This window comes from Dermacentor variabilis, chromosome 1, assembly GCF_050947875.1.
Source record: "Dermacentor variabilis isolate Ectoservices chromosome 1, ASM5094787v1, whole genome shotgun sequence".
Taxonomy (NCBI): Eukaryota; Metazoa; Arthropoda; class Arachnida; order Ixodida; family Ixodidae; genus Dermacentor; species Dermacentor variabilis.
This window is the reverse complement of record NC_134568.1, coordinates 30,290,398-30,315,839: the sequence shown is the minus strand read 5'-3', so window position 1 is coordinate 30,315,839 and position 25,442 is coordinate 30,290,398. Positions and strand designations below refer to the sequence as shown.

Genomic DNA, 25,442 nt, shown 5'->3' with positions numbered 1-25,442 from the left:
AAATCTTTTGTTTCACCCAACCATTTCGGCTCGCCTCAATCGCAGCATTTTTCCTTTTTTTTCCCCCGTTTGCCCAGTTCTCGAACTTAATGCTCCCGACGCGGTGCTGCGCCGAAAACTCCTCGCCGCACGATCTCGAGCGTCGGACAAACCTAAATCGGAGAAAACATTAGGTTTCGCTGCTGCCGCAAAGAAATAGTGAGAGGCGGCATTTTTTTTTTTTTTTTTTTTAGGGCAGCGGGGGGGAGGGGTGAACTACGCGAGCCCAGAGCGAACGTTATGGAGACCTCACGCCAAACGACAGCCGCCATTGACAGAGACATATGGCTGCCAGCGCACCGAGGCAGCACTCACTCTCGTGAAGCTTCTCGTGCCGCTCCCGGGGCCGAGTCTGTTCGTACGTTCGTGCGCGCGTGCGGGCCGTACATGCCCGTTTATGTGTTTGTGTGCGTTTGCGAGCCGATGTTGCAGTGAACAGCGCGGAACACTACACGAGTGCGCGCGCGCGTACGCAGCAGACGTACAGGCAGGCGACCGCTGCGCCGGAGGCGGAGAAATATTTGGACTCTGGGAGAAATGAAACGGAGGTAGGGAGAGAGGAGATGAAAGAAAACAGAGACTTGCCACGAGTCGCTAGCGCTGCCAAGACCGCCACCACTCTTGCAGTGACAAATCGCTTCTGAGATCTACCACGCAAGTTTTTTTTTTGTTTTTTTTTTTCGTTTTCTGTGTACACAACCTCGGAATGAAAACAGGTGGTGGAGGAGGGCGGAGCGATTGCTGACGAAAAAAGAAAAAAGAGAAAAAGAAAGGAAATAACGGAAGCCGGTACGGCGGCGATCGTTTGCTGCAAAACGGCTCGTACGTGGAGGGTATAGCAGGGAGAATGCTTGGGATAGGCCTGGGCACGATCTATACCTATGTACGAGAAAGCAAAGACAAATTGTGTACGAGGCAGCCTCCTTAAGAAACCGCAGGAAGAAAAAACGGTCTCCTTTCGGTGGTGTCTCTGCGATGGCTGCGTACGTACTGCAGGTGTCGCGTCGTCGAGAAGAAACGGGCATCGTGTATTTGTCGCAATCTTAGTCACCGGTGTACATGCGTTCTAGCCTTCTAAATACTTAGAGCCATATGCTGTCGTGTAGGAACCCTGTGGCTGTGACATAGTATACTGTCCGTGGCATATATCATGTCTGTGACATATATTGTGGCGCCCTTGCAATGGCAATACATAACCGCTGCCGCAAAAATGAGTAGACGAGCCAAGAAAAAATAAAAAAATAAGACAGCATGGGTGGCATTCGTTACCTGCTCCTGTAGGCACATTTTTGATGAAGCGCAGCACGCTGCATGGTTTCAAATGGATGTGTACAATACTGGCAGACATCCCAAGTCGCAAAATATATCGCGCTTTTTCAGCTTCCTTTGCGCGACCACATTTGAAAAAAAAAAAAAAAGAAGAAGAAGACGAAGCAGAGATAAAATAAAAGTAAAGGCAATAAAATAGATGTTCGGCAACTGCAGACTTACGGAGACAGGACAGATACTTGACGAGGGAACTGGACGTCGTATTTTTTTTGTTTTGCCTTCTTTTTTTTTGGGGGGGGGGAGGGGGGAGTGCAAGTTAGTTCGGTGTTGTCAGTCCTGCTACAAACTCGATTTGCTACTTCATGTCTTCATGTGGAAGCGAGTAAAATAATATGAAATGAACAGGAAATAAAATAAATAAAACACACGACCAAAAGCCAGATGAATGACTAGTGCGAACTGATATGTGAATTCTCGCGTTCAATTGAAGGTTCACTGCGGTGACCTTTGATTCGATTCCGTATGCTGACGTCTGCGCTAACAGCATGGAGTGTACAATCGCGAAGAAGAACCCGGCTGTCGGCTAGTCCTATGGTCTTTCAAGCATTGTCGGCATGATGATGATGGTGGTGCTAGTGGTGGTGGCGGTGATGATGATGATGATGATTATTATTATGATTATGATGATTGACATGCCCTCTGAAACATGCCAGGGACAAATAGTTCCCTAGCCTGCTTGATTTAATCAGGTTTTGCCTATCGCTATCTAGCATTTTGTCTATCTGAACTCGATTTTAGTTTTCGTACTTAAACCTCTGCCACTAACTTCACGGTACAATTACCTACACTTGCAATGACTCCGGTTCTATCAAGCTATTCGCTGTTCTTCGATGGCTTCCTCAGAGCGTCCTATAATAAAAATGGTCAGCGTCACCATTCAACGATGAGCACGCCGTCACTCAGAAACTTCAGGAAAAGCTGAAGTACCTCCATCTTCAAGGATCGATGGCCTCGATGCAAGACTGCGTCGTGTAGGTTGTGGAGTTCGAGGCCGAAGGCTTCGTTCTGTTCCTTCGCTCTCCAGCCAACGCTGTATTAATTTAACAAAGAACGTTGCGCAATGCCACAGCTCTGGCGGAGGCGCACGCCACGGTGGCGCGGACTTGCCCTATCTTGCACCGCGACGCGGTAGTTGCAGCTTACCCCGCACGAGTACGGTGCAGCAGGACGGACGGCCTCCGTCTTACCGACGCTATCAATCGCGCATATATGTCTGGTTGTGGCGTATAGGCCAATTGAGAACGAAAGGGGCTGACGATCAATTACCTCTGCAGTCGCTGTAAATCTCGAATGCGTTTCACTGCGTAGGTCTCAACGGCATATTTTATCGGGAGAATTCGAGACGCCTCGGGCGAGTCCTATTTTCTCGATAGACTGCAGCCTCCGTTAAATGTTTACGAAAGATATCTGGAAGAACAGTCAGCGTCGGCGTCTTCTGACCCTGCCCAGCTCCAAGCTTTCTGTGTCTTCCGTATACGACCGTGTGTTTGTCGAAGGGGTAAGAAGAAAGATAAGATGAAAGTTGTACACCTTCGCTGATGTGCTTTTGGTTCAGCTTTGAGTATTTTTGATCGCGCAACGGAAAAGCTCACAGGCGTCGTCTCGTTTCGGCTTCCAGCGCGTGGCACGCGCATCGGCGTGCAATGACGGAAAAGCGCGCTGCCGCGCTTCGCTCGATATCGCTTGTTCTCCCAGTGGGCGGCAACGCAGACGCGTGTTTATACACGACAGACGGCGCCGAGCAGCGACCCCCTTCCGGGCCTTGTTCAGATCTCTCTCCCGTATCGCCTTGTATCTCGTCCGCCTCATTTCGCGGCCCTCTCCCGCAGCCGAAAAACTCGTTGCACCAGCGATGCTGCTACTGCTCTCCTCTGGAGAAGTGCGGGCAGGAGAGGAACGGGGGCGTATAGGAGGAGCGACTGCGCTGGCGCACTAATCGCGTTAGCGAGATAAACGCCGCCGTCGGCTCCGGTTGCGGTGGCGGCCGAACACGTGGTTATGTAAACAAAGCCGTGGCGCTGCGCGAGGGGGGGGTGGGGTGGCGAACAGCGTGAGCGCGAGACAATGGCGGCCTGCCGCGCTGTGGAACGTCTTCAGCGCTGGTCTTTTTTTTTTGTCTTTGTTATTGTTCATTTCGGCCCTCTTTTGCGCGTGTGCTACTCTGCTATCGTCTTATTTTCCTTATCTATTTCATGGATGGCGGCATGGAGGAATATTATGTGGTATCTCAAACCCATCGCTTTTCCCTCCGAACGTGTAGACAGAGTAACTGCTCTGCATGCCTCGCGTTCAGCAAGGAAAGTGGCGGGAGAGGTTGGGGGAGGGGGAGGAGGGGCTCTTTTCTCTTTTCTTTCTCATGTATATATATGCTAACTCGATTGAGTGACGTTTCGGTGCCTTCATATACGTTACGTGTTTTGGTAGGGGACTGCAACTATACACACGTTCTGTATCAGTCGGCGCAAAAAAAAAAGTTTTAACGAACTCATCTTTTCTACTGCGACCACAGTGAAGACTCCGAAACACGGTTTGCTCGCCCGGTCGCTCCATTCGCCCCTTCGTTCCGTTACGAGGCGGCGTGCGTCGTCATGCCATCATTCATTGCTTTGTTTAATAGCGCCTGAGGAGAGGACGACCATGTGTAACACATTGCGGCGAGAGCAGTTAAGAGCTCGAACCGCGGTGTGCTCCATCTTCGCGTAGTGCCGTTGCCTCCGTCATGCCGCCCGTTGTCGTGTCTGACCTCATGCTATCTTCGCTGCATACGTTTGGGGGGTATATGGGATATATATATATATATATATATATATATATATATATATATATATATATCTGTCTGTCTTTCTGTCACTTACAGAGGTGTGACGCAACGACGGTGTCGACGTATACATTCGGAGAATCTCAGTAAGACACGTTGCCGTGGGAGGATATATATAGTGCCTCAAGAGGCGAACCCCCCATACCTTCCGCCGGCTCGCTGTCTAACATCTTGCGGCATAAGGAAACGCGTTGCTTGGCAAAGAAACAAAAAAGTGCCCAGATGGAAGCGATCCCGCTGCAAGAAGCTTTGTGCAGAATGGTGAGGTGCATTGTTGCGCGGAGGTGTGTTTGGAAAAACGTGCGGATCCGGAGCTTCTGCCCGGTAAGCGCACGCTTTGGCTGCCAGAACGCGACGGCGGTGGGTGACAGGCTTCCTCCATTTGGGGATTTGCGCTCGCGGGAGATCACGCCCAACGTGCCGTGGCTTTCTTTTCTTGTTCCTGATCTATTTCTTCTCGCTTCATATTTCTTTTTTCAGTTTACAACCCAGAAGCCACTATCTATACATACATAAGGCCAGGCGCGTGTTCCTAAGCACACGATACAAGAAACAACGGGAGAAAAGAATTCGTATGAGGGCGCCGGGGGCAATATTTTTATTCATCCGCTCGCATCTTATCCGCGTCACGTAGTTTGCGTGCCAACTTGGGGGAACACTGCCTGCTGCGAGTAGGTCAGAGAACAAAGGACTCCACCCACATCCTTCCTCGAGCTGCGGCTCCGTACACCCTTTTTTTTTTTATGTTACGAGACCCGCCGTGGTTGCTTAGTGGCTAAGGCGTTGCGCTGCTAAGCCCGAAGGCGTGTGATCGAATCCCGCGGCCGCGGCGGCCTCATTTCGATGGGGGCTAAATGTAAAAAACGGCCACGTACCGTGCACTGGGCGCGCGTTAAAGAACTCCAGGTGGTCGAAATTAATCCAGAGTCCCCCACTTCGGCGCGCCTCAGAATCGCGTCGTGGTTTTGGCACGTAAAACCCCAGAAGATAATTCAATACATTTTGCGTCACAAAACAAACACAGACAAACATCGGGGTTCGACCCGAGGGGGCGGTATTTATTTATTGGCGGCAGTTTGGTGCTTCCGAGTCGCTTCGCGAAGCGAAATCCTTTATCGCGCTCGCGTTTTCGCTGACCGGCGAGGGTCGGTAGACCGATGGGACGGAGCATACGCGGTAATAATAAGGCGTGTTCTGAGGCGCTAGTATTGCTACGGTTGCTGCGGTTGTGTATGGATGCTTGGTTCCGGCGAGCATCAGAAAAGCAGAGGCCTCGCTGGGTTTGCGCGTGTTGCAAAACTGCACCGTGCTTTGCTTTCAGGATTTGTGGACAGGTCTTGGGGGTTCTAAAGAAAAAGAAAGAAGGAAAGGAAGGACGAAATGAGGAAGAAGAACTGGAAATATTTTTCTGGTGGCATACGTATCTTGGGAGAAATAAATGATCCGGTGATATTGCCGCGCAATTCGAACCAATATCGCGAGCGATATTATTGCTAACACTAGCACAAGTTACGCTCAAAGAGATTGAAGAGGCGAACTTTTGGCGAGAATCGCTCGACAGAGCGCCCGTTTTCATCCCTCAGAATATCCTGAACTTTTATGCCACGACGCGGGGCAACCGTATTTGCTTGTTTCCCTCAATCATTTTCCGCGTGTCTCCTTTTTTGGACATATATAAGAAATATTTCGCTGGCGTCGCGAATACTAAAAACCATCATAAGTAAGGGTGACACCGAAATGATAATAATAGCGCGTGAGGAGACTGTTCCCATTTTTCATTCCCGCATTCTGCTTTTACATCTATAGTGAGACAACCGTTATATAGCTATAGTCTTGCTTCTTTCTGTTTTTGCATTTATCGTTTAATCCTTCTCGATGTAGTCGGCAAAATCTTGCATGTCTATGTGCCTTGGACCTTTCCTTTCTTGTCTTTCTTCTTTCTGTTTTTGTCTCTCAGTTGTATTTTAAATTCATCCTTCGATTTCCTCATCCACCCTTCCGCATTTCTTCACCACGCAGCCTTCTTACTTTTTTCCTGCAGTGTCGTGCAAAAAGAATTTGTGCTGCTCCCGCGCAGTTCTTTCCGAAACATCAAGCTGCTAAACGTTGATACTTTCAGTTTCTTTCTTTTTCAGTGCTCTTCCATGTTCCTGCTAGTTTCTTGTTGTACTTTTACTTTTCAAACTGCTGAATCGGTTGGATTGGGGCTCCTTACTTGCACAGCTTCGCAAAATAACACCGTACACCCGAAGCAACTGAACCCAACTCTCTCTCTCTCTTTCTCTCTCTCTCTGTGTGTGTGTGTGTGTGCACGTGTGCATGTGCGTGTGTGTGTGCGTGTGTGTGCATGTGTGTGTACGTGAGTGTGGTTAGGACCACGAATTCAAGCTCGCCAAAAGAGGAAAGGAAGACCAAAAAAATCATCCGCTCTAGCATGGGTCGACGCTCCGAGGCTAGGAAATATATCGAGGAAGGGGACCGATTGCTTTACTTCAGCTGGAACATCAGGAACAATCGAAGCAAGTTCAATCCCATCACCGTACAACAAACGCGCGCGTCAAGTGCAAACTGGCACTTTCCCTCATTTTGCTCGACCTTTTATTTTCCCTTTGTCACCGTCGGCAACAACGCCATGTGGCACGACGCGAAATGTCTTTCTCCTCATGTCTCATTCAAGCTACGTTTACGCCTCGAGGTCCAAATTGACAAGCATTTTGGTTTACCTGTACTGCTTGTAATTGGCCAGCCACCCTAGCAAAGAACACGTCCACTACTGCGATTGGTTAGAGGAAATTTAGCCGCCCCAGGGGCTGCTTTCACGAACATTTAATAACGAAAATATTGACAAATTTAAGAACACGTTCTTAAATGTTCCATAGACAACGCCTGTAGTCCGTACAAGAACGCGTTTTTAAATTCGTTATTAAATGTTCGTGCAAGCCGCCCCTGCTTTTATGAACAGCTCCCGTGTGCGATCTGCTTTTTGAAAACGCGCGCGTAACCTGCGGCGCTGAAGAGGCACCCGTCGGTAGTCGCACTGTCACACACTCATGCTTTTACGACTCTCGTGCAGTTGCACAGGAGCAAGAATGGCGTTCTTTAAATGATAAAGCGGCAAGCCTGTATTGCTTCGCAATCTAAAGCTCTTTAATTGCTGCCTGCGGCTGTGCTTCACCGTTTGCTTAACGTTGCACTCAACTCACGGATTGGAGAAAAGCGCAATGTTACGTATTCCTAAATAGGCGTGTCTTCTTGCTGACCACCGTCATCACTATCGTCGCCGATTTTCGTTCCTCTTTCGTGCGCGGATTATTGCACGCTTTAGAGGACATATATTCGCGTCGGGCTCGCAGCCTTTCCAAAAATGAAAAAGAAAGGAGAAATAAATCGATTCAACGCGGCGTGGGCTCGAACTCTGCGCTGGTAGACACAAAGGTGGCCTCCGTAATATAACAGCAAATACTTAGAGTACGAGGTAAAATGTTTCGGCAGCTCGAGTCTCGGTGCTGTCGCGCGTCACTTAAAGCGCACCGAGCAGGAACATCATCTTCAGCGCGCGCCTTGCAATGACGCAGACTACACTCGTTCCGCACTCCGCTAAAAGCTTGAAGATCGCGACGGGCGCGCTGAATGGGCCATATTGTTTTCAGAGGGGCTTTAGTGCCTCTCTGCTCTGCTCGTGCAGAGAAGAGAGTCTCGAGAAGCGGCACAGCACCCCGTTTTCCCTAAAACGCGCACAAAGCAGCGCGTGCACTTTCTGGGTAACCTTCTGGGACTAGCGCAAAAGAACAAATAGCCAAAAGAAAAAAAAAGGAGGCGCAAAGGAATAGCGATGAATTTCGTCGCAGCCTTTCATCGAAGCATGATGAATGCTGGAGACGACACTTGGCCTCGGTCGATGCGTAGGCATGCCACGCCACCGCAGGCACGCCTCGCTCTCGCGTGCCGCTGTGGAGCTCCCACTCTGCGTGATGAGCCACTGGTGGCGCGGATGGCCTGAAAACATGGCCTTTGTATGCGGCTCGATCCATGCAAACAGCCTTTGTGGAAGGCGCAGTATTCGACTTCGCGAGATGCTAGCAGCGCGGGCGCCCGGGTGGGGGGTCTGAAAGGAGCGGTGGTAGTACCCAGAGCTTTTAACGGGGATGGCACATATAACTGTAAAGGTCTCGGGCGTTGCGCAGTCACGACACGTAAAGAGGGAAATGGCTCGTGCAGGCACAAGTTCCCTTCAGCAAAGGTGCATGGGGGAGAGGGGGAGGGGGCGGAGGCCCCACATATCGACGCATATACGCTCGCTCGAACGTGAATCAGGGGGATGGCCGTGGAGTACGCTGATTGGCGATGGTATATAGGTGCACAGGAACCAACGAAAGTACATTTCACCGAATCGAAGCTCAGGTACCGATGCATCGTTATAATCCAAGTGAATGCACAATACAGAAAATCAAGGAGGAGCGTGTACGACTACCGCTTTGCCTCTGTCACGTTGTGAGCCGTGGGAAGACATCGCAGTGCTGCCACTCGAAACCATGCTTTTAAAGTGGTAGAGAGCATGTCTGCCGCCGCTGACGTCAGCTTTCTTTCCGTCATTGTCATTGCGCATTTCTTTCTGTCATTGCGCACCCAGTGTCAGGGTGCGCGGGCTATGGTCTCAGGGCACTCAGCCACCGAGACACCAAGTGTGCCCACTGGTGACGGCCTTAATTGCCCAGTAAGCTACGCCGGCAGACTGTTTCCTATGCCTTCTGAAGAGGACGCTGACGCGCTTTCCCACAACGTTGCAGTTTCACTTTCTCTTGTGTGTTTGCTTATTTGTTTATTTGTTTGTTTGTTTGCCTGGTATTAATGAACGCGGCCACCGACTTGAGGACGGTTCCTACTAATGACTCTTTGGCTTTTTGGACCGAGACGCTACGAAAGAATACAAAGCATCAAGCGCAAGGAATGAGGAGAAAGAATGACTTAGGGCCCGGCCCTTAGCCTGTTCGAATTATTTCTCTTGCTAGATGGTATATACTCCAAATGTATGGCGGAAGTTCCGCAAGCGTCCCCACTCCTCTCTTATATATATATATATATATATATATATATATATATATATATATATATATATATATATATATATATATATATATATATATATATATATATTTCTTCACTTTGTGCGACGCAAGCAGTTCACCAAAAGAAAGCGGAGACAGTGAGTGCAATCGCCCGCAACTCCGAGCGCCAAGCTGCAGGAGCGAGCCACAGCGTTGTGCCTGATACAATATACTCCCTGTGGTAGCCGTCCCTCCGCGCCGCCAGTTCAGCTGGCGCACCTTGACCTCGCGTTGTGAAGTTTGTAGCAATAAATGAGATTATTTCCCCGCCTGTTTCCTATTTCTGCTCCGCATCGGCGCCCCCAGCGGCCAAACTTTCAAGTCTCTCTACCGCCGACTTCTCGACTTATAGGCGCAACTTGCAACGAGGCTTCTTTCTTATTTAATATTACCTTCGTCATTTTCGCAGGACGCTGATGCTTGTTTGTTTAATATTTCGATGTCGCTCTGTGCTGCCCGGTGTGGCCCAGCGGCGACGGAAGGAAGGAAGCGCACTTCCTTGCGGAGACTTTTTGAGTGAGGCAGATAGCGCCGCAGAGGGATTGAAGCAGCGGGTTTTGGGGACTGGAAAGAGGCTGCACTCCTTCGTGGCGTGTGCTTTGGACTCGAGCAGAAAAAGGAGGTTGGGGGCCCTCTCCGCCTCTCCTCTCTTTTGCACTTGAACTAGTGCTTTAATTCTGTGCAGTTCTGTTCGAAAACGCAGCGTATTTCGTCGCCTATAGTGTAACCGGTGTAATCTCACTCCTTTACTTGCTCGCTTACCCCCTCACACACACACATGCGCGCATGCATGCGGTGATGCTGATGATAGTGATGATACGAGAAACGGTTTCACAACGTCCTAGAACCAAGAAGAACATAAAGATTTAATGCTGAGCAGCGGTTTCTCTCCCACGAATATTTCCGATTTGGATGCTGATCGTCGATCGATACTTTAGGGCGCTTGACTGCTGCATCTGTTTCTCAGAGTAAGTCCATGTGTTCAAAGATGTAAATCGACAACGGTGGCATGGAGAACCATTTGTTCGCACTCGAGTATAAGTTCCGAAGGTCTTACTATTCCCAGTCGAGGTGCCGTCAGGCACACATCCGTGCGTATACGTCGCTTCAGTATCGAGAAACGAGCTGCACGCAAACAGTCGCTACGTGAGCGCGTCCTGGGTAAATGAGTTGGGAAGAACCGGTGACGCGGCGGGGAAGTAGTGCTGGAGGAGGCGACCGGGAGGCCGGCTGTCAAGGAGCGGCCAGACATGGTGCGCCAGCTCGAGAATCGCGTCGGCGACGCGAGGTCTCCAGGGGACCGGACCGAGTGACGGTCGCATGCCCCTGCAGCTCTCCCCGCCCATGCACTGCTCTCTCAACTGGCGAAGCAAACAGTCCCTGCGCGTCCTTGCTCGCCGCTCACACCCGCCGTCGGAGGATTCGCGCGCGCTGACAGACGAGAGCGGTCGGCGCCAGATGCGGCAAGTGCTGCACGCGGGCTGAGCGACTGCGAGACCCGTGGCCTCCGCATCAGGTCAACAAAGTACCATGCTGGCCACTTTTGACGCGCGCTGCCGATAGTAGCGCGCTTGTGTGCACTGTCGAAGCGGAATTCTCATGAGGCTGGTTGGGTCGCGCGCTTCGCGGCCGCAAATTTAATTTAGACTGGTATTTCCGATTCGCAGTCGGACTCGTCTTTTTTTTTTTTTGAGCGATTTAATTTCGGCCCTGTAGGCGGATATGTACTGGTGGGCGCCCTTAGGAGGTGCTTGCACCGTGGACTGGGGCGTCTCTTTCTATTTCTTCTATTTTTTTTTTGAGGGATGTGTCATGCTGGGACGTGGCACGACGTGTCTCTGTTAAAGGTCTGGAAAGCATGGAAGAAACGGGCGTGTTTTGGTATACTTATGCGGGACTTGTTACGTCGGTCATTGCTAAGTGCTGTCTGTTATCTGCTCGCTATTTTCAATTTCGCGCACAATCCATGCATGCAGGCACATTCAGTTCCAGGTGAGCTTGTACCACGTTTTCGTTTTCATGAAACGTATATATATATATAGCAAAAAAAGAAAAAGAAAAAGAAGGTAAGAAGTAATGCTGACGAGCTAAATCGGTTCAACTGCTTTTCTCAAGCTCGCTCTCTATGTTCCTCGCTTAATTCCCCCCCCCCCCTTTTGTCTAAGGTCCTTGCGCTCTCATTCCAGTAGTACAAGAATGCAGAAAATGGTCTCTAAACCACGCTGTGAAGGCGGTTAGACAGCGCAGCTGTGAACGACAACTGGAATGATTACCCATTGCGACGTAGGTTGAGATTATTCACGTGGCGACATTCACATGTACTTAATTCTTAGCCCAAGACGTTTCGACGGCCTGGGACTTGGCTTGCACCGCTGCTTCGCGCACCTGCACAGAATGGACCAGAGAGAAGTTCGCCGCGCCTACGGTGCACGCATCTCTTCAGGATTCCCTTCTATACATGACCTCCCAAAGCACTATCACAAGACAAATCATTTGCTAGGTGGCTTCTTCTCTTACGTACGAAAGTGTAGTTATGCCACTCCCTGCTTCGTATGCTACAGTCAAGCTGCCGTCGCCGCGGCAGCTTGCGCAAGACCAAGCGTTAACGGGAAGCCTATGCGGAGAGCACTATACGTGCTTCGAATTGTATGTAGGCGCAAAAGTGCCTTATCATCAGTTATGTGGTTCGGGCGCTTGTTTTGAGCTTCTTATTGATTGAAATGTAGGCTGTTCTGCATGTAGTATGCATGATTCGAAAGAATGTATGCACTGTTCGATTGACATTGCTGAGTGCTTGTAGCCTCTGCCTTGCGGGGTTGGAGTGCTTGTAGTCCTCTGCCACGAAGAACTCCCAGGATCCTAGCTATAGATAGCTTTTTCATTGTAAAAAAAGAGTCGTAATAGAAACAAAGCGAGCGCATTAGGGAAAAATTACATGTTGGACGATGTGAACGTGTCAGCTTCCTTGTTTTGGTTAGTGTCGGTGGTGACATCTTGCGACGCTGTGAAGAACGCGCTAGAAAGTTTCTTGATTGTTGCCGTGTAGTTCTGTGCTGACTTCCGTCGCCTCTTCTCTTGTTTGCCGTAGTGCGACGACACAACAAGCGTGGTAAGAAGAAGAGCAAGGACAAGAAGGCCACGAGGGGAAGCGGGGCCGCCAAGGGTGAGTGTTTCACTGTGAACGAGTGGATATGAACGTTGTTTATTAGTGTAGCATCAGCATATTAATTACAATATAAGTCAGAATAATTCGCTGGCAGTGCCACCGTCGTCAAGCTATATTCAACCTCCGTATACGTACCACGGACGTGCAATTCAGTAAGCATTCTTTAAAGTACTGTACGAGAGCACTGCTAAGTATGCCGACGTGATAACTAAAGTGAGAAACCCATTTAGAAGTTCATTAAACGGCGTAAACGGCTAAGGCGATCATTATCGCCACCTCATTAAGCCCATGTCCAAAAAAAAAAAAAGAAACAAATAAGCATACTTCATATTTATTTTTATCCAAACCAATTTAGATGAAGTTCTGTGCTTGTCATCTAAATCTAAATGACGGCCAATTTCAGCCGAATCTGTACTACTGCCATAAGGTGAAAAAAATTTTGGAGTTTGAATCTCGGCCACCTTATTATGTGTATGTGTGTGTTTTGGATTATATTGCCGTTTTCGTTGATTCAAAACGAACTTTGGAAAAGAAATTGCGCATACGTGGCCGAGAATGACAAGCATTAAGCATATCGGATTTATAAAAAATGACAAACCTGCATAAGTTCCCACAGAAGTCTAAATAGACACTATATAGGGTGTTCCATCTGGCGCTAATTAAGCCTTTCAAAGATAAAAGAAAGCTGAAAAAGAAAAAAACATAGTGCAAGCTACACTCTTAAGACTTACGGTGTTTGGTAGTCAGACCTCTGATGACCAAACGCCGTAAAATTTATAATTGTAACTCGCATATCTGTATTTTCGTTGAACAGCATGGCTAGCGTTGGCTGGGACACACGGTAGATAAGCGTACCCCCCATAAGCTGCTAAAGAAAAACTTATGAATGCATTCCGCCGTTGATTTCAGTTTCTGGGAGCCAGGGCTTTATCGTGGCGTCAAAATCGTTGAATACCGCAAGTGCGAAATATGCGTCTTATCTGGGGTCAATGCACTATTGGCGGCGAGGAGTTACGGAGTCGCCATCTATCGGAAGCGCCTCGCTGGCGTAGTATGAGGGATCACGCGGCGCGCTCCTCATAGGTTTTGCTGTCAGAGCTCACTGAAAACACCATGCGCGAGCTCTCCCGAACATTTCTGTAAGTACTTTCGGAACGAGAGAAGTTTTTTACTGTCTAAATAATAATCTGGGGCAAACTGAAAGCACAGAATCGTTTACAGACGCTATCTCTTTACCGCATACGTACAGTGAACGCCACTGCGCGCGGTCGCCGCGATGGGGTCTCCCGAACCGGCTTCTTGCGTGAAAGGTAGGTAAAGGCTAAGAGCAAACTATGTGAAATAAGTTCTCATAGTGTTTGTATAACTAAATGGAGCGTAGTAGAATGAAGCCTCAATGCAGCGATCGCACAGATTCGCAGCGACCGACTGCGCGTCTGCATGCTTGTCCACGCAGTGTTTCGCTTTCGCCGCATGCGTGTTTTCGCACCGTGCCATGAGCTTTAGGCCGCAGAATATGAGCATTTGACAGTATACAAGCAACCATTGTTGCGTGGGCGCTATCGGAGCTGTTCAAAAATAATTTCATTGTAGAGACTTCGACACCTTCGGGGACTGTGATGTGCCGTCGCGACGGCTCAATCTCTTTCTAAATTCTTGGATGCTTCAATATTATTTCTCGAGTTGCGTCGCGCTGTATGTTTGTCGGTGTTCTCAGCGTGCGATGTCCCGCTGCTTCTCTTTTGTAATCCAGTGCATTAATTCATAACACAAACATGACCATATGCCATGCTTCTGTTTTAATGTGCTTCTTACCGCTCCCTTTCCATTCCAGTGAACTTGCCAGTACCTATAGCATCGACAATTTCATAGACCAAACCGTCATGACATTAGTCGGGCAGTGGACTCGGGCGAGCGTCTCAGTGTGCGTTTTCCGAACTTCGCAGACCCGGCGCCGTAAGGGAAATCTTCCTCGCGTCTGTGCTTGCTGCATACCCGAGTTGTAGCCGATGACTGTTTGCTGGTTTTACGTTTCGCGAGCCAAGCTTCACGCAGCTTCTTGTCCTGCCGCTACGTGTGAATAAGGCTGACACTGGGCTCCGTTGCGTACGTCCGGCACTGCGGCACCGAGCAGTAGCCTACCATGTTGCGCGCCTTCAAAGGCAGCTACTACCTATTGTAGTGTTTTCAAGCGTTGTAAAGGAGACACTCGAAGCGGGAAAATCTCGCCACTAAATGAGGACCGCAGCGTACGAGGGAATTTAAACTGTCGTTTTCAGCTCGCTTCGGCGCTCCCGAAGCAGCCGACGCGGCCGCTATGTCCATGTGATCCCTAATAACACGTGACGCCGACGGTGGCGCCAGCATTTCCAGTGGTGGAGCTCGAGGCCAATAGGCTTCATCAGCCAAGCTAGAAACAATTGGCTCATTGGGTGCTCAGCCCTGCGATCTGGAGCCATCGTCTTCGCGTGTTGGCAGATGTCGCATAGCCGTTGCAGGTGGTGATCATTGCAATGTGCGCCTATTTCAGCCATGCCGGTTCCCCACACAATATCGGTTTGACCGATATATATATATATATATATATATATATATATATATATATATATATATATATATATATATATATATATATATATATATATATATATATATATATATATATATATTAAGTTCGTGATTTCGTATGCAGCGAATTGCGTATCCACATTGTGCGCACACTAAGTCAATGATTGCGAGGACGCTAATTTAGGAAGATGCAAGATAGGAAGAAGCCTACGGCTTTGTTAGATGTTTTGAATGAACACTGAGCCAAGTAGCGCTCGACAATGCATTAATGAACAGAACAATATGCGTAAGTTAATTTAATCCCACAATTAACTTCGTTAATGATTTATTGTGGTGACTCTTTCACCTGCCTGTCGGCAGCGAGCCCTTACCTTGCAATGATCGGAAAAAATGCTTCGTGAAGCTCCCTCTTTAAGTTCGGTTCCGAAGCGAAACTGGCGCAAAATGTGCGACAAAACGTTTTTATAAATCTCCAAGAGAGGGCTCCGCCACGGACTGACAATCTATATTTTATTCGAACGCACAAGGTGAGAACAGCGTATGCTTTCCGCGTGCTCTCGTCTTGGACCTTGTTTCTCTAAGGTCGCCACCATTTGATGGCTGTGAAACGTCACTTACATTTCTATCTGTATAAGACCGCCGTACATGATCGCGCGTTGGAGCTTCAGTGCTATTTATGTCGCGTGTGGTTTAACCCTTCTAGCGTCACTGACGTACCAGTATGTTTCCATGTTACTGCCTGCCATGTTCCTTTTGACATTCCTGTTGTGAAATGAGAATGTGAGGAGTACACCAGGAGACTGTTCGTTATTATCTGTGTCATTGTTTTTTTCATTTATTCAAAACCAAAAATAAACCATTGTATTTGTTTTATAATATCTGAGAAACCCGACACTGAAAGGGTTAAGTTATGCGTCGGCTGTCTACTTAGAGGTGGAAGAAAAAATAACGAAGGTCAGGCAGGTGATTTCGATGAAACTGAAAGAGAGACACCAGCTCTGTAAGCTCGGTGCTTTGTTGGTCCTCATCTGGGACGACAAAAACATAGCGTACTCGATCGCAAGTGCGCGGAAGCAGCTCAGGCTTCAGCGTTACCCCTCTAATTACATCTCTCTGAAAGTGCTCGAATTTCGTCCGAGTGATGGCGAACCGTGACGTATAAGACAACATGCGCGTTATAAGTTCAGAGGACGTGGTAGTGCCTGCAGCTCATAGAAGCCAGCAGACGTAAGGCGGATTTTCCTGCGCTGTGCTTTGAAGCCGAGTTAGCGCAGCTCGTGCCGATTACTCGTTGGAGAAAGGCGGTGACAGTTTTAGCGCACATACAAGGGTGTCTTTTTTTTGTTGTTTCGCCACAATGGCACTCTTTGTGTCGACGCAAGTGCCGGCCTATTGAGAAGAACCACAATCGCCGAAAAACTCTCTCTCTAATTTTTGGGTTCCTTGTCCACACATGGACCTCTGATTACCTATTTTCCCAGCCCGGAAGAATTCCATAGCACACAATGCACGTGCTCTTATCCTTCCCGTGTGCCCGCTCTCTCCTTCCGTGAGGCGCATATGGTCTGGGGTGGCCCTCATCCCTGCTGTCATCTGTACGTGAAAGGGCTTCATCAAGGATGACGTTGCCTGGCCCAACTGTACGACCCTGGTACAAGCCGCTAATACGTATCGCATGTTATGGACTTGCCGAGGCACACGACACATTCGGGAGCCCTTGCTCAGACGGTCTGTACTCCGCCATGACCGGCTTCCTGACTCCAGCAAGGAAGGTCAAGCTCACTGTCATTAAAGAGCATTACTAAACTTCATGCACGATGCGAAGTTACATTCGTACTTAGTTTATTTACTGTGCCGTAAGGCTGCTGTTCTCGAAAGAAAAAAAAAGGAAAGAAAAGGGGAAAAAAGAGCATTTGTGACATTCAGAGGGGACTCTCGCTTCCTCCGTAAGTTTTCTAGTGACGTCGATTTATTCGGCGAGTGTTGACACGTCACCAACATCTCAATCTAGCGGGACTGTTCAGTGGATTTTGTCTGCACAAGTGGTATGGTAGAGGCATCCTGTTATTTCGCTGCGCCTGAAAATGCTTATTTATCTTGGTAGCGTTATAGTGATGCGCAACATATTCGCGCTACTTTGAACATTCTGATATGTTTAGCCTCAGACACTTCAGAATCAGACGTTCGGCCGATGCAATTACCATGATCATGTCTGTTGGCGGCTAGATCTACTTCTAGCTTACGCCATCATCTTACTCGCTTCACTGTAAGCTGCATGTCACGTGTCGTTCTATGGCTCTCCCTAAAAAAATGAAAAGCGAAACCTGGTTACCATATATTACATATATATATAGATAAAGAAAGAAAGAAAATGTTGAAGTTGAGTTGCGCTACAAGATGGCTCGTAGATATGTTCTTCGGGTGCAAATTACTGGAGCAGCTCATAGGTGCGGGCTGAGAAGGAATGAAACGCAAGAAACTTGAAGATGACAACGTATAAACTATTCGCTGATGAAAACGTACGGATTACTCAATACTAGACGAATGACAACTAACTTTATGAGAAGAAAGTTAGCCGCGATGCCTTGGACAAAATTTCTAACCTTTGTAGCTGTGGTTTCCTGTATTTTTGAACTTTGTTGCGCGGTCATGGGCATTCCGAGCTTCGCAAGGTTTTTCTGTGTCCTAAAAGCTGGCTATACGAGCTTACGAAGCACTACAACGATGGATGGATGGATGTTATGAGCGTCCCCTTTGGAACGGGGCGGTGGGTTGCGCCACCAAGCTCCTGCTATTATACTGCCTAATGTCCTCCCTAGGTTAAATATATAAAAAAAAAACTATGAACTCGCACAACCAAATTTTCTAATCCCCTATTGCAAACTGTGCTTTTGCACGTCTCCGTTTTTTGTCGTTTCCCTTCTTTTCTTCCACCAAACCTCCAGTCGGGGCCTCTTACTAATCCCTATTGCGGACATATTTGCTTTTCCACTGCTCTCGCTGAACCCAAGGGCTTCAAGGAGGCCAGTGGTGCCTAAATCGACCGCTGGGTAGACGTCTTCACATTCTAATAAAACATGCTCCATAGTTTCCCTGTAGCTTTACGATCTGAATACAGATGAGCGCCCTCATGTGACGCGTTCTGCAGCGCTGCCGACCTGCAGCCTTTTATTAGTTTGTAAAACAAAATAATCAGACTCTGAGAATTTTAACTCCTAGTGTCAATAGATGGCGCATAGAAGAAGAGTCAGTTGAGGACCGTTGCTCCGGCGGCGCGGTGACGCGCGCCTTCGCCAGGACATCCTGAGCGGCTTGATTGAAGAGTATGCATTTTCTCGTCCGACTACGTGAGAATGTTGTTAAATTGATGGGTGGGCTCGGTATCAGTGTAGTACCATGCACCATGCAGATCCCCTATACGGCAACTGCAACACCAGCCCTCAGCCAATCGAGACCGCAGTTCGCAGGTCAAACTGCCGACTGCGAGGCCTGCTGCATAAGTTAGAACAAGTGCCTACCGTTACAACGTCAAGAACTCGAGCCGTCAATATTTGGCCAGAAGGCCGTCAGAACCACCACGGTGGCTTAGCGGCTACGGTGTTTAGCTGCTAAGCAGGGGTCGCGGGGTGAAATCCCGGCTGGGGCAGCCTCATTTCGATGAGAGCGAAATGAAAAAAAAAAAAAAAAAAAAGAGAACACCCATGTTCCGTGCATGGGGTGCGCGTTAAAGATCTCCTGGTGGTAAAAAAAATTAATATGGAGTCCTCCACTACGGCGTGCCTCTTAATCAAATCGTGTCTTTTTGCACGTCAAGCCCCAGAACTCATTCACTGAAGACCGGCGCGCGCTTACGAAAGCTTAGGATTAGCGGATTTTGCGGCACGAAATGCGCGAGCCAAAATTGTGGCCTCTAAAGGATGCCCAGATTGCGACGCGAAAATTCTCAAAGGGGCGCCGATAAGCTTCGGTTAGGAATCACTGCTTAAGGCGATCATCATCATCGCGACCGTCGACGTCACCGCCGTCGGCAGCGACGCCGAGCATCGCGCGCACACATGGCGCACGTGCGCGGGTGACCCCGGGGCCTCCCTCGTCGTCGTCGTCGGCCGCCCCTCGTCGTACCCGGGTCTCGAGGGTGGCCGCCGCCTCGAAAAAAGAACTCGAGCAGCAGCAGCGGGGGCCGAGACGATTCCTGTGCCGCTGGCCCGCGCGGAGCCGGCGGCAGCAGCGGCGGCGGCTCTGTAATTGAAGACGCCGCCCTCGCGGAACGGGCCCAGCCCTTCTCTTCTTGTGCGCGTCTTCGCGAGGCCTGCCGTTCCATATACCGGCGGTCTGTCGGAGACGTAGGGAGGGGGGGTTCGCAGGGGCAGCAACAGACGCGCCAGCCGTTCGCTGCCAGAGGTGGGGCGCGCCGGCTATGCGCGTGTATAAACGCGCCGTGTGTGTACTGCGCCTATGTTCCTTTCTTTGCTTTCTTTCGTCGTGCTCAGCAGCTACAGGCAGTCGAGCTTCTTACAGACGAACTATCTCGTCTGTCCGCCGTCGGCAGAGTAGAAGTAAGTGGCTCTGACACTCGGTTATAGTGTGCTACCAAAATAACGAGAAAAAAGAAAGAAAGAAAAAAAGGAAAACGAGAGACAACGCACTGCGCGTAGGAGCGAGAAGTAGTGAGAAGGGTCTCTCACCGCCAGTGGAAAACGTTTTTTCCCAATCCCAACCCGGATCTCACTGCTTGCCCTCCTCACTTGCCGCGGCGTGCCTCGTCCACGGGTTTCGCCTCTGTGCCCAGCGCCAGATTAGATGCTCCGGCGGCTACTTACTTTCGGCGCCCGTTCATGGCCTGCCCTCCTTGCGCGATGTTCGCACGTAACCTTATCGCCTGGTCGTTGTTCCGAGGACGGTGCGGCGTCATCAAGCCGCCTCGCCCCGCTCTTGGAATAGCATTCTCTTCATTTCACTCTTCATTTCCATAATGTCCGGTTCGCTCTCCACGGGATCATCGTCTGGCGCTCATCTCTAGTATCATTGTGCCTTCGCGCCTCTGGGGGCTCCGAATCTCTGCCTTCGCATCGCCGCCGTTCTATGCGCCGGCGGCCTTCCGTCCGCGTGTGTCCATCCTCGGTGCGCTCATTTCTTTGCCATACGCGCGACAATTACTCTCGGCACGGATGCTTCTTTCGCTCTCTCCGGTGTTTGCGACGTGGCCGTCACGCCTGCTTCCCATGGAAGCCGCTGTAAAGAAGCCTCTCAAGCACCTAATGTTGAGCTGCCTGAAGAGACGAGGCGCTCACTGGCATCCGGTTTCCATTCGCCTGAATGCTCCGCTACCGAAACTGTTTGAAGCATTTGGGACTTGGACTTTTTCGTTGGTTCCACACATACACACACACACACGCACACACGCGCGCGCACATACAGACAGACCCGTGCGCACACGTACGTACACGCGCACAGTCACCGTGATCGCATGCATGCAACTAGTTCTCACGACCTATCCCACCTCGTCCGGTACCCCTCCTCTTAGGGCGCGTTCGAATCTCTGCCAAGCAGGATTGTCTTGAGCGACAACTCGCACTGCTGCTTTCCCTGTGTCAACAACCTCACTGAGACCATAATCTCCACTTCGAGCTGCCATTTTCGTTCATCGAACTATGCAGCGCTTATACGGACTTGCTATGCTGGCAGATCTACGCCCCTCAGGTGACATGAGCACTATGTGGCGGCCGCCCCTTGCACACCCATAGAGGAAGAACCGAAAGTTTATGCAGCGGAGGAGGCTTTGCACAAGACCGCAAACGCGTCAGCATCACCTTTTACAGCTCTCCTTGTAAGAGTGGCAATTAATTCGTTTAAGTGCGCCTGCTTTTATTAAGCTGCTTATTCACGTTCATCTTTTTTCATCCTCATTGCCGTTGCCGCATCACCTCCTTCCTTATAAACTTTCATCATCGGCATTATTGTTATTATTATTATTATTATTATTATTATTATTATTATTAGTTGAGAGGTTAAGGGGTGCCAGGAAGAAATGAAAGACAGATTTTTTCCGTCTCCAAGAGAGAGAGAGAGAGACAAAAGGGAAGGAAAAACAGGGAGGTTAGCCAGTGTAAATACCGGCTGGCTACCCTGTGCTGGGGAAAGAGGTAAAGGGAATAAAAGGAGAAGGAAGAGCGAAAAAAAAGAACAAGAAAAATGCACACAGTAACGCGATGTTACGCGCAACAATAGTCAAAAGCGTTCGCACAATTCACATGTCCTTAAGAACTTGAGCAAAGCCCTTAAGGCCTTGAGTGCCGAAACCCGTCTGGACCAGTGTCCTAGAACTTTCTATTCTGTGGAGGGGCGAATGTCCAGTTTTTCGAGCCCGGTCACGAGCACTTTTCTTGGCGCATTGTAACGTGGACAGTCAAAGAGGAGGTGCGCGATCGTCTCTACGCAGCCGCAGGTGTCGCAAGCAGGGCTGTCGGCCATTCCAATGCGGAAGGAATAGGAGTTCGTGAATGCCACGCCGAGCCATAGGCGGCACAGAAGTGTTGCTTCCGCTCGTGGCAACCCTGGTGGAAGACGGAGTTGCAAACTTGGATCGAATCTGTGAAGACGTGTGTTCGTGAATTCACTGGTGTTCCCCAGAGTTAGTATCCAAGAGCGCCAACGCAACTGATGGGTCATTTCAGCACTTACGACGTCTCTAAAACATTTGTTTATTCAGTACATCATCTTGCTCCTGTCGGCCAGTATAATGTTCACTCACTCTTCTCGTAATATTTACTGAGTTTTGTCACGTAGGGCGCGCGCCTGGCAGTTGAGTCATAGCACAGCGTCGTGTGATTTGGCGGTCGCGTCAGAGGCCATTTCACTGCTTAGCGCATACAAAATGGCACAGTCGTTCCATCCGCCGCGCAGGCAAGAAAATAAAAAAATAATAAATGAGTATTTATCCGCTTTCTGCCAAGAAAGTATTAAAAAAAAATCCCCACCGTGCACTGTTGGTCGGGTAACTATACGCAGCGTCTGGTGGTGGCACTGCGTTGCCCGCTATTCGTTCCTTCTAAGATCACGCGTTTACTGTAGCTTCCACTGATGAACAGACGTGCAGAAGCCGTCGTTTCAAAACAAAACGACTGCTTCACTTATACGGCCATCGACCTAAACCGCCATCCCTCCTCCCCTCCGTCTTTGTTACGCCTCTTCTTCATGCTCTCGCCAACTTCCTTTCTTCAAGAGGGGGGGGGGGGGGGGCAGCGCCGTGTGGTCTCGTCTTCACCAGCACTGCGTCTCCTATCAATCATCACACTTTGCATATTTCCCTAGCTCATTGCCGAGTCCGTGCGCGCTGCCCAGACTGCAGCTGCTCTGGCAAGAGTGCGTGCCGGTGCGCAGACGGTGGCCACTCCCGTTTCGCACACGTACGCTCGCCGAAGACGGCACGCCGACGGCTCCCCGCTGGAAGCCTGGGCGCCCGTGTGTATGCTCGCGTGCGCGTATAACGCGCGCGCCTGCGTGCAATGCGTGCACATGCGCGCGTACTTTGCCCGGTGTGGCGCGCCGGTGCGAAGGGTCGCCATAATTTTGTCTAGCGCGCGCGCGCATTATGTGTGCATGTGCCCCCCCTTTCATCGCGCGCCGAGCCGCCCTTGAGCGTGGGTGCGCGCGCTCTTGTTCCGCGAAATTAATGGGCGCTGAAATGGGCTCCGTGAAGATGCGCGTCGTCCCACGCTGCGAGATCGGGCTAAGGAGAGGCAGTCTCGCGCATGGCTTCGCATAAGAGCGGCGGCTACAGCTAATGCATGCGCCCGAGAAGTCTCGTCCCCGCCGAGTGTCCCTAGCTGCCCTGTCGCCGACGACGATCGCTGCCGCGCTCGCCGGCGTGCACTGCTACGGCAGCGTGAATCGCCGCCACCTCGCCTCCTTTCGTGCCTGCACGTGTCGTACGCTTTGCGTCACCGCTTTCCTATGGCTACAAATGCTCCTCGTTCGCGTACAGAACCAACAACTGCGCGAAAGGAACGAGCGGGCTTCACTTTAGCGACCCCCTAATGAGGCGATACAACAAACGCTGAACGGCAATGGCACCCATCGGCCGTGACCTCAACGATATGAAGCGCTTGCGGCCTGGCGGTGCTCCAAGCTTCTGGATACCGCGCATTTCTGCGTTCAAGCGATTGGCAACGCGGACGGTGTGCTCTTGCCCCGAAGCCTTCGCCTGGCAGCCACATCGAGGGTCCCTCGTTAACCGTCTAAGCGAGTACTTACAAGCTTTACCACTTCGCAGCCTAAGTAAAAGATTGCGGTCTGCTTATGATGAATTACATTAAGTCAGCCAAACGTAGGTCCGGCGATCACTGTAGCGTTGTTATACGAGGTGCACTGTGGCGGGCCAAAGAGCACGTTCGCTGCCGCACGGGGCTCAATGGCTCTAGCGCGCTCAAATATTATTGCTCATCTCTGGTCACATTAATCCGAATTATTTTTTGCCGCACGCTAGGCATCTTGCAGTAGGTGGGTTCCTGTCTCACATCGTTGCGGGCTTCTTTAAAAACAATAAAATAATTCAGTGCTCTTCCACTCCGTGAAACGGGAACTCGATCGAAGCTGGCGCTATGGTTGGTTTTGCTATGTTGAGTCTCTGTGCAACACACACGACACAGCTGGCGCCAAACAGGTTTTCGATTAGCACTCTCCGGAACCTCGACGTCGCACCCAGGAAACGTTCTGATGGTGGGACCTCACGACGTGCGTCTTGCACTGCGCGATATGCAGGGTCTTGGTATGCGTCGCGCTTGCGTTTCGTCTCCCTGGCGCGATCATCGTCGGTGGTGTATTCGCTCGACGGCGGCGCTCGCACCGACGCTTTTGCTCACGCGGGTGCTGGACGCGTGCGAGGTGCTCTTCATCGGGAAGAGCTTCGCCGGGGCACTCGATGTTGTCGCACTGGGTGAAGCGGCAACGGCGGCCTCACGTTATCGGCGCGCCCATTCGCGCTTCGGTGCGCGCCGACGCTCTTTGTATTCCCGCTGTTCTTCCGATCGAACAACACGTGTCCTGCCCATGCCGAGTCCAAAGTGCAACCGATAAAGGTGGTGGCACGATCTCTACGTCAAAAGGAAATGATACGCAACGATTGGTTGATAGAGACAATTACGTTTCATTATAGCGCGGCTTCGCCAATCACAGCGCGCGCTCTGGTGGTGCGCCGCACAGGTGGCCGCCGAAAAGCGCACGCGGCGGTATTGCGCGGTCGATAGAGAGACGGCGTTCGTGGCGAGGAGCATACACAAATTGGCAAAGAGGCGTCGGTGGTGGAGAGGATTATAACTCGTTGGTCTATGCCCACGGAGACGACATCCGCCAGAACCTAGCCATTAAAGACATTCGTTGTAAAAAGACATTCAAGTGTCCGATGGTGGGATCAATCCTCGGTCTCCCGGCATAGCAGCCCGATGCGCTTACCATTAGGCCACACTTACATGCATGCTCCTCTCGAGCTAACGCCGTCTGTTTCTTTGTGGCCATCAATGCCTGCGTCACGTCGCCCGGCAGCAGCGAGGGCATGCTTGCTTGCCCCAGCCTCTAGTCGACCGCACACTCCAAGAATGAAACGCTCGAATAATAGTCAACCTTGCCATTGCATTTAGCTTGCGTCACATGACTTATATAAATAAGTTGCTTATGAAAACGAGGGTGTGTCAGTTCCTCTCATTCTTCTCTCGTGACAGATATCGCTTTGATACGCTGCGTTAAACTACAGCAGGAGTAAGTCCATTATAAAGAAAGCGTTTTTCCAAGGGACGTACTTTGTATACGTACTCGTATTATCGCAGGAACGCGAACAACAGTCTGACGTTGTCGGTTGATTGCGGGTGGCCTTTGCTTCTGTTCTTGCGGTTCAGTAGGGTAGAAACTTAGGCTACGGCTCGTGTAGCATATAGTTCAGATTCGGCAATGCCCACACTCAGACCAAGTACACAAAAAAGAGACACGCATTGCGCTGAATGTGTGTCGCTTCTTTGTGTGTACTTCGTCTGAGCCCTATAGCCTTCCAGAATTGAAACTATTCTTTTTTTTTTTGTGCGAGATGGTGTACCATTGTGCAAATTTTAATCCTATTGAATTTGTCCACTGGGCCAGCGGAAGTGAGGCTTTCCTTCTTTTTTCTTTTGATACCAGGGCGTTACCACGTGCTTTTTCTGATGCAGCTCCCCCCAGTGCTCTGTCGCCTACTAAACTTGCGCCACTTGGGTTTGGTACACCGAAGAACACAAGGACAAACTGTCTCTGTCCTTGCGTACAGCGGGGGCGACCTCGGACACCTGGAGCGGGTTGTCAATACTTTGCTTACACTTCTAGGTAATTCTTCAAAAACATTTTCAAGTATGTCATGCGCACGAGATAAATCCTGCGCGCCATTCTATTACGT

General features: G+C 50.1%; 1 protein-coding gene across 1 annotated transcript in view; it reads left to right on the top strand.

Annotated features, from left to right (window-relative positions):
• LOC142576192 (bone morphogenetic protein 4-like) overlaps positions 1-25,442 on the top strand; it is a 341,586-nt gene that overhangs the window by 134,216 nt on the left and 181,928 nt on the right. The window contains exon 2 of the mRNA XM_075686206.1: positions 12,380-12,454. Coding sequence (XP_075542321.1) covers positions 12,380-12,454 — 75 coding nt within the window. The remainder of the gene's footprint in view (positions 1-12,379; positions 12,455-25,442) is intronic.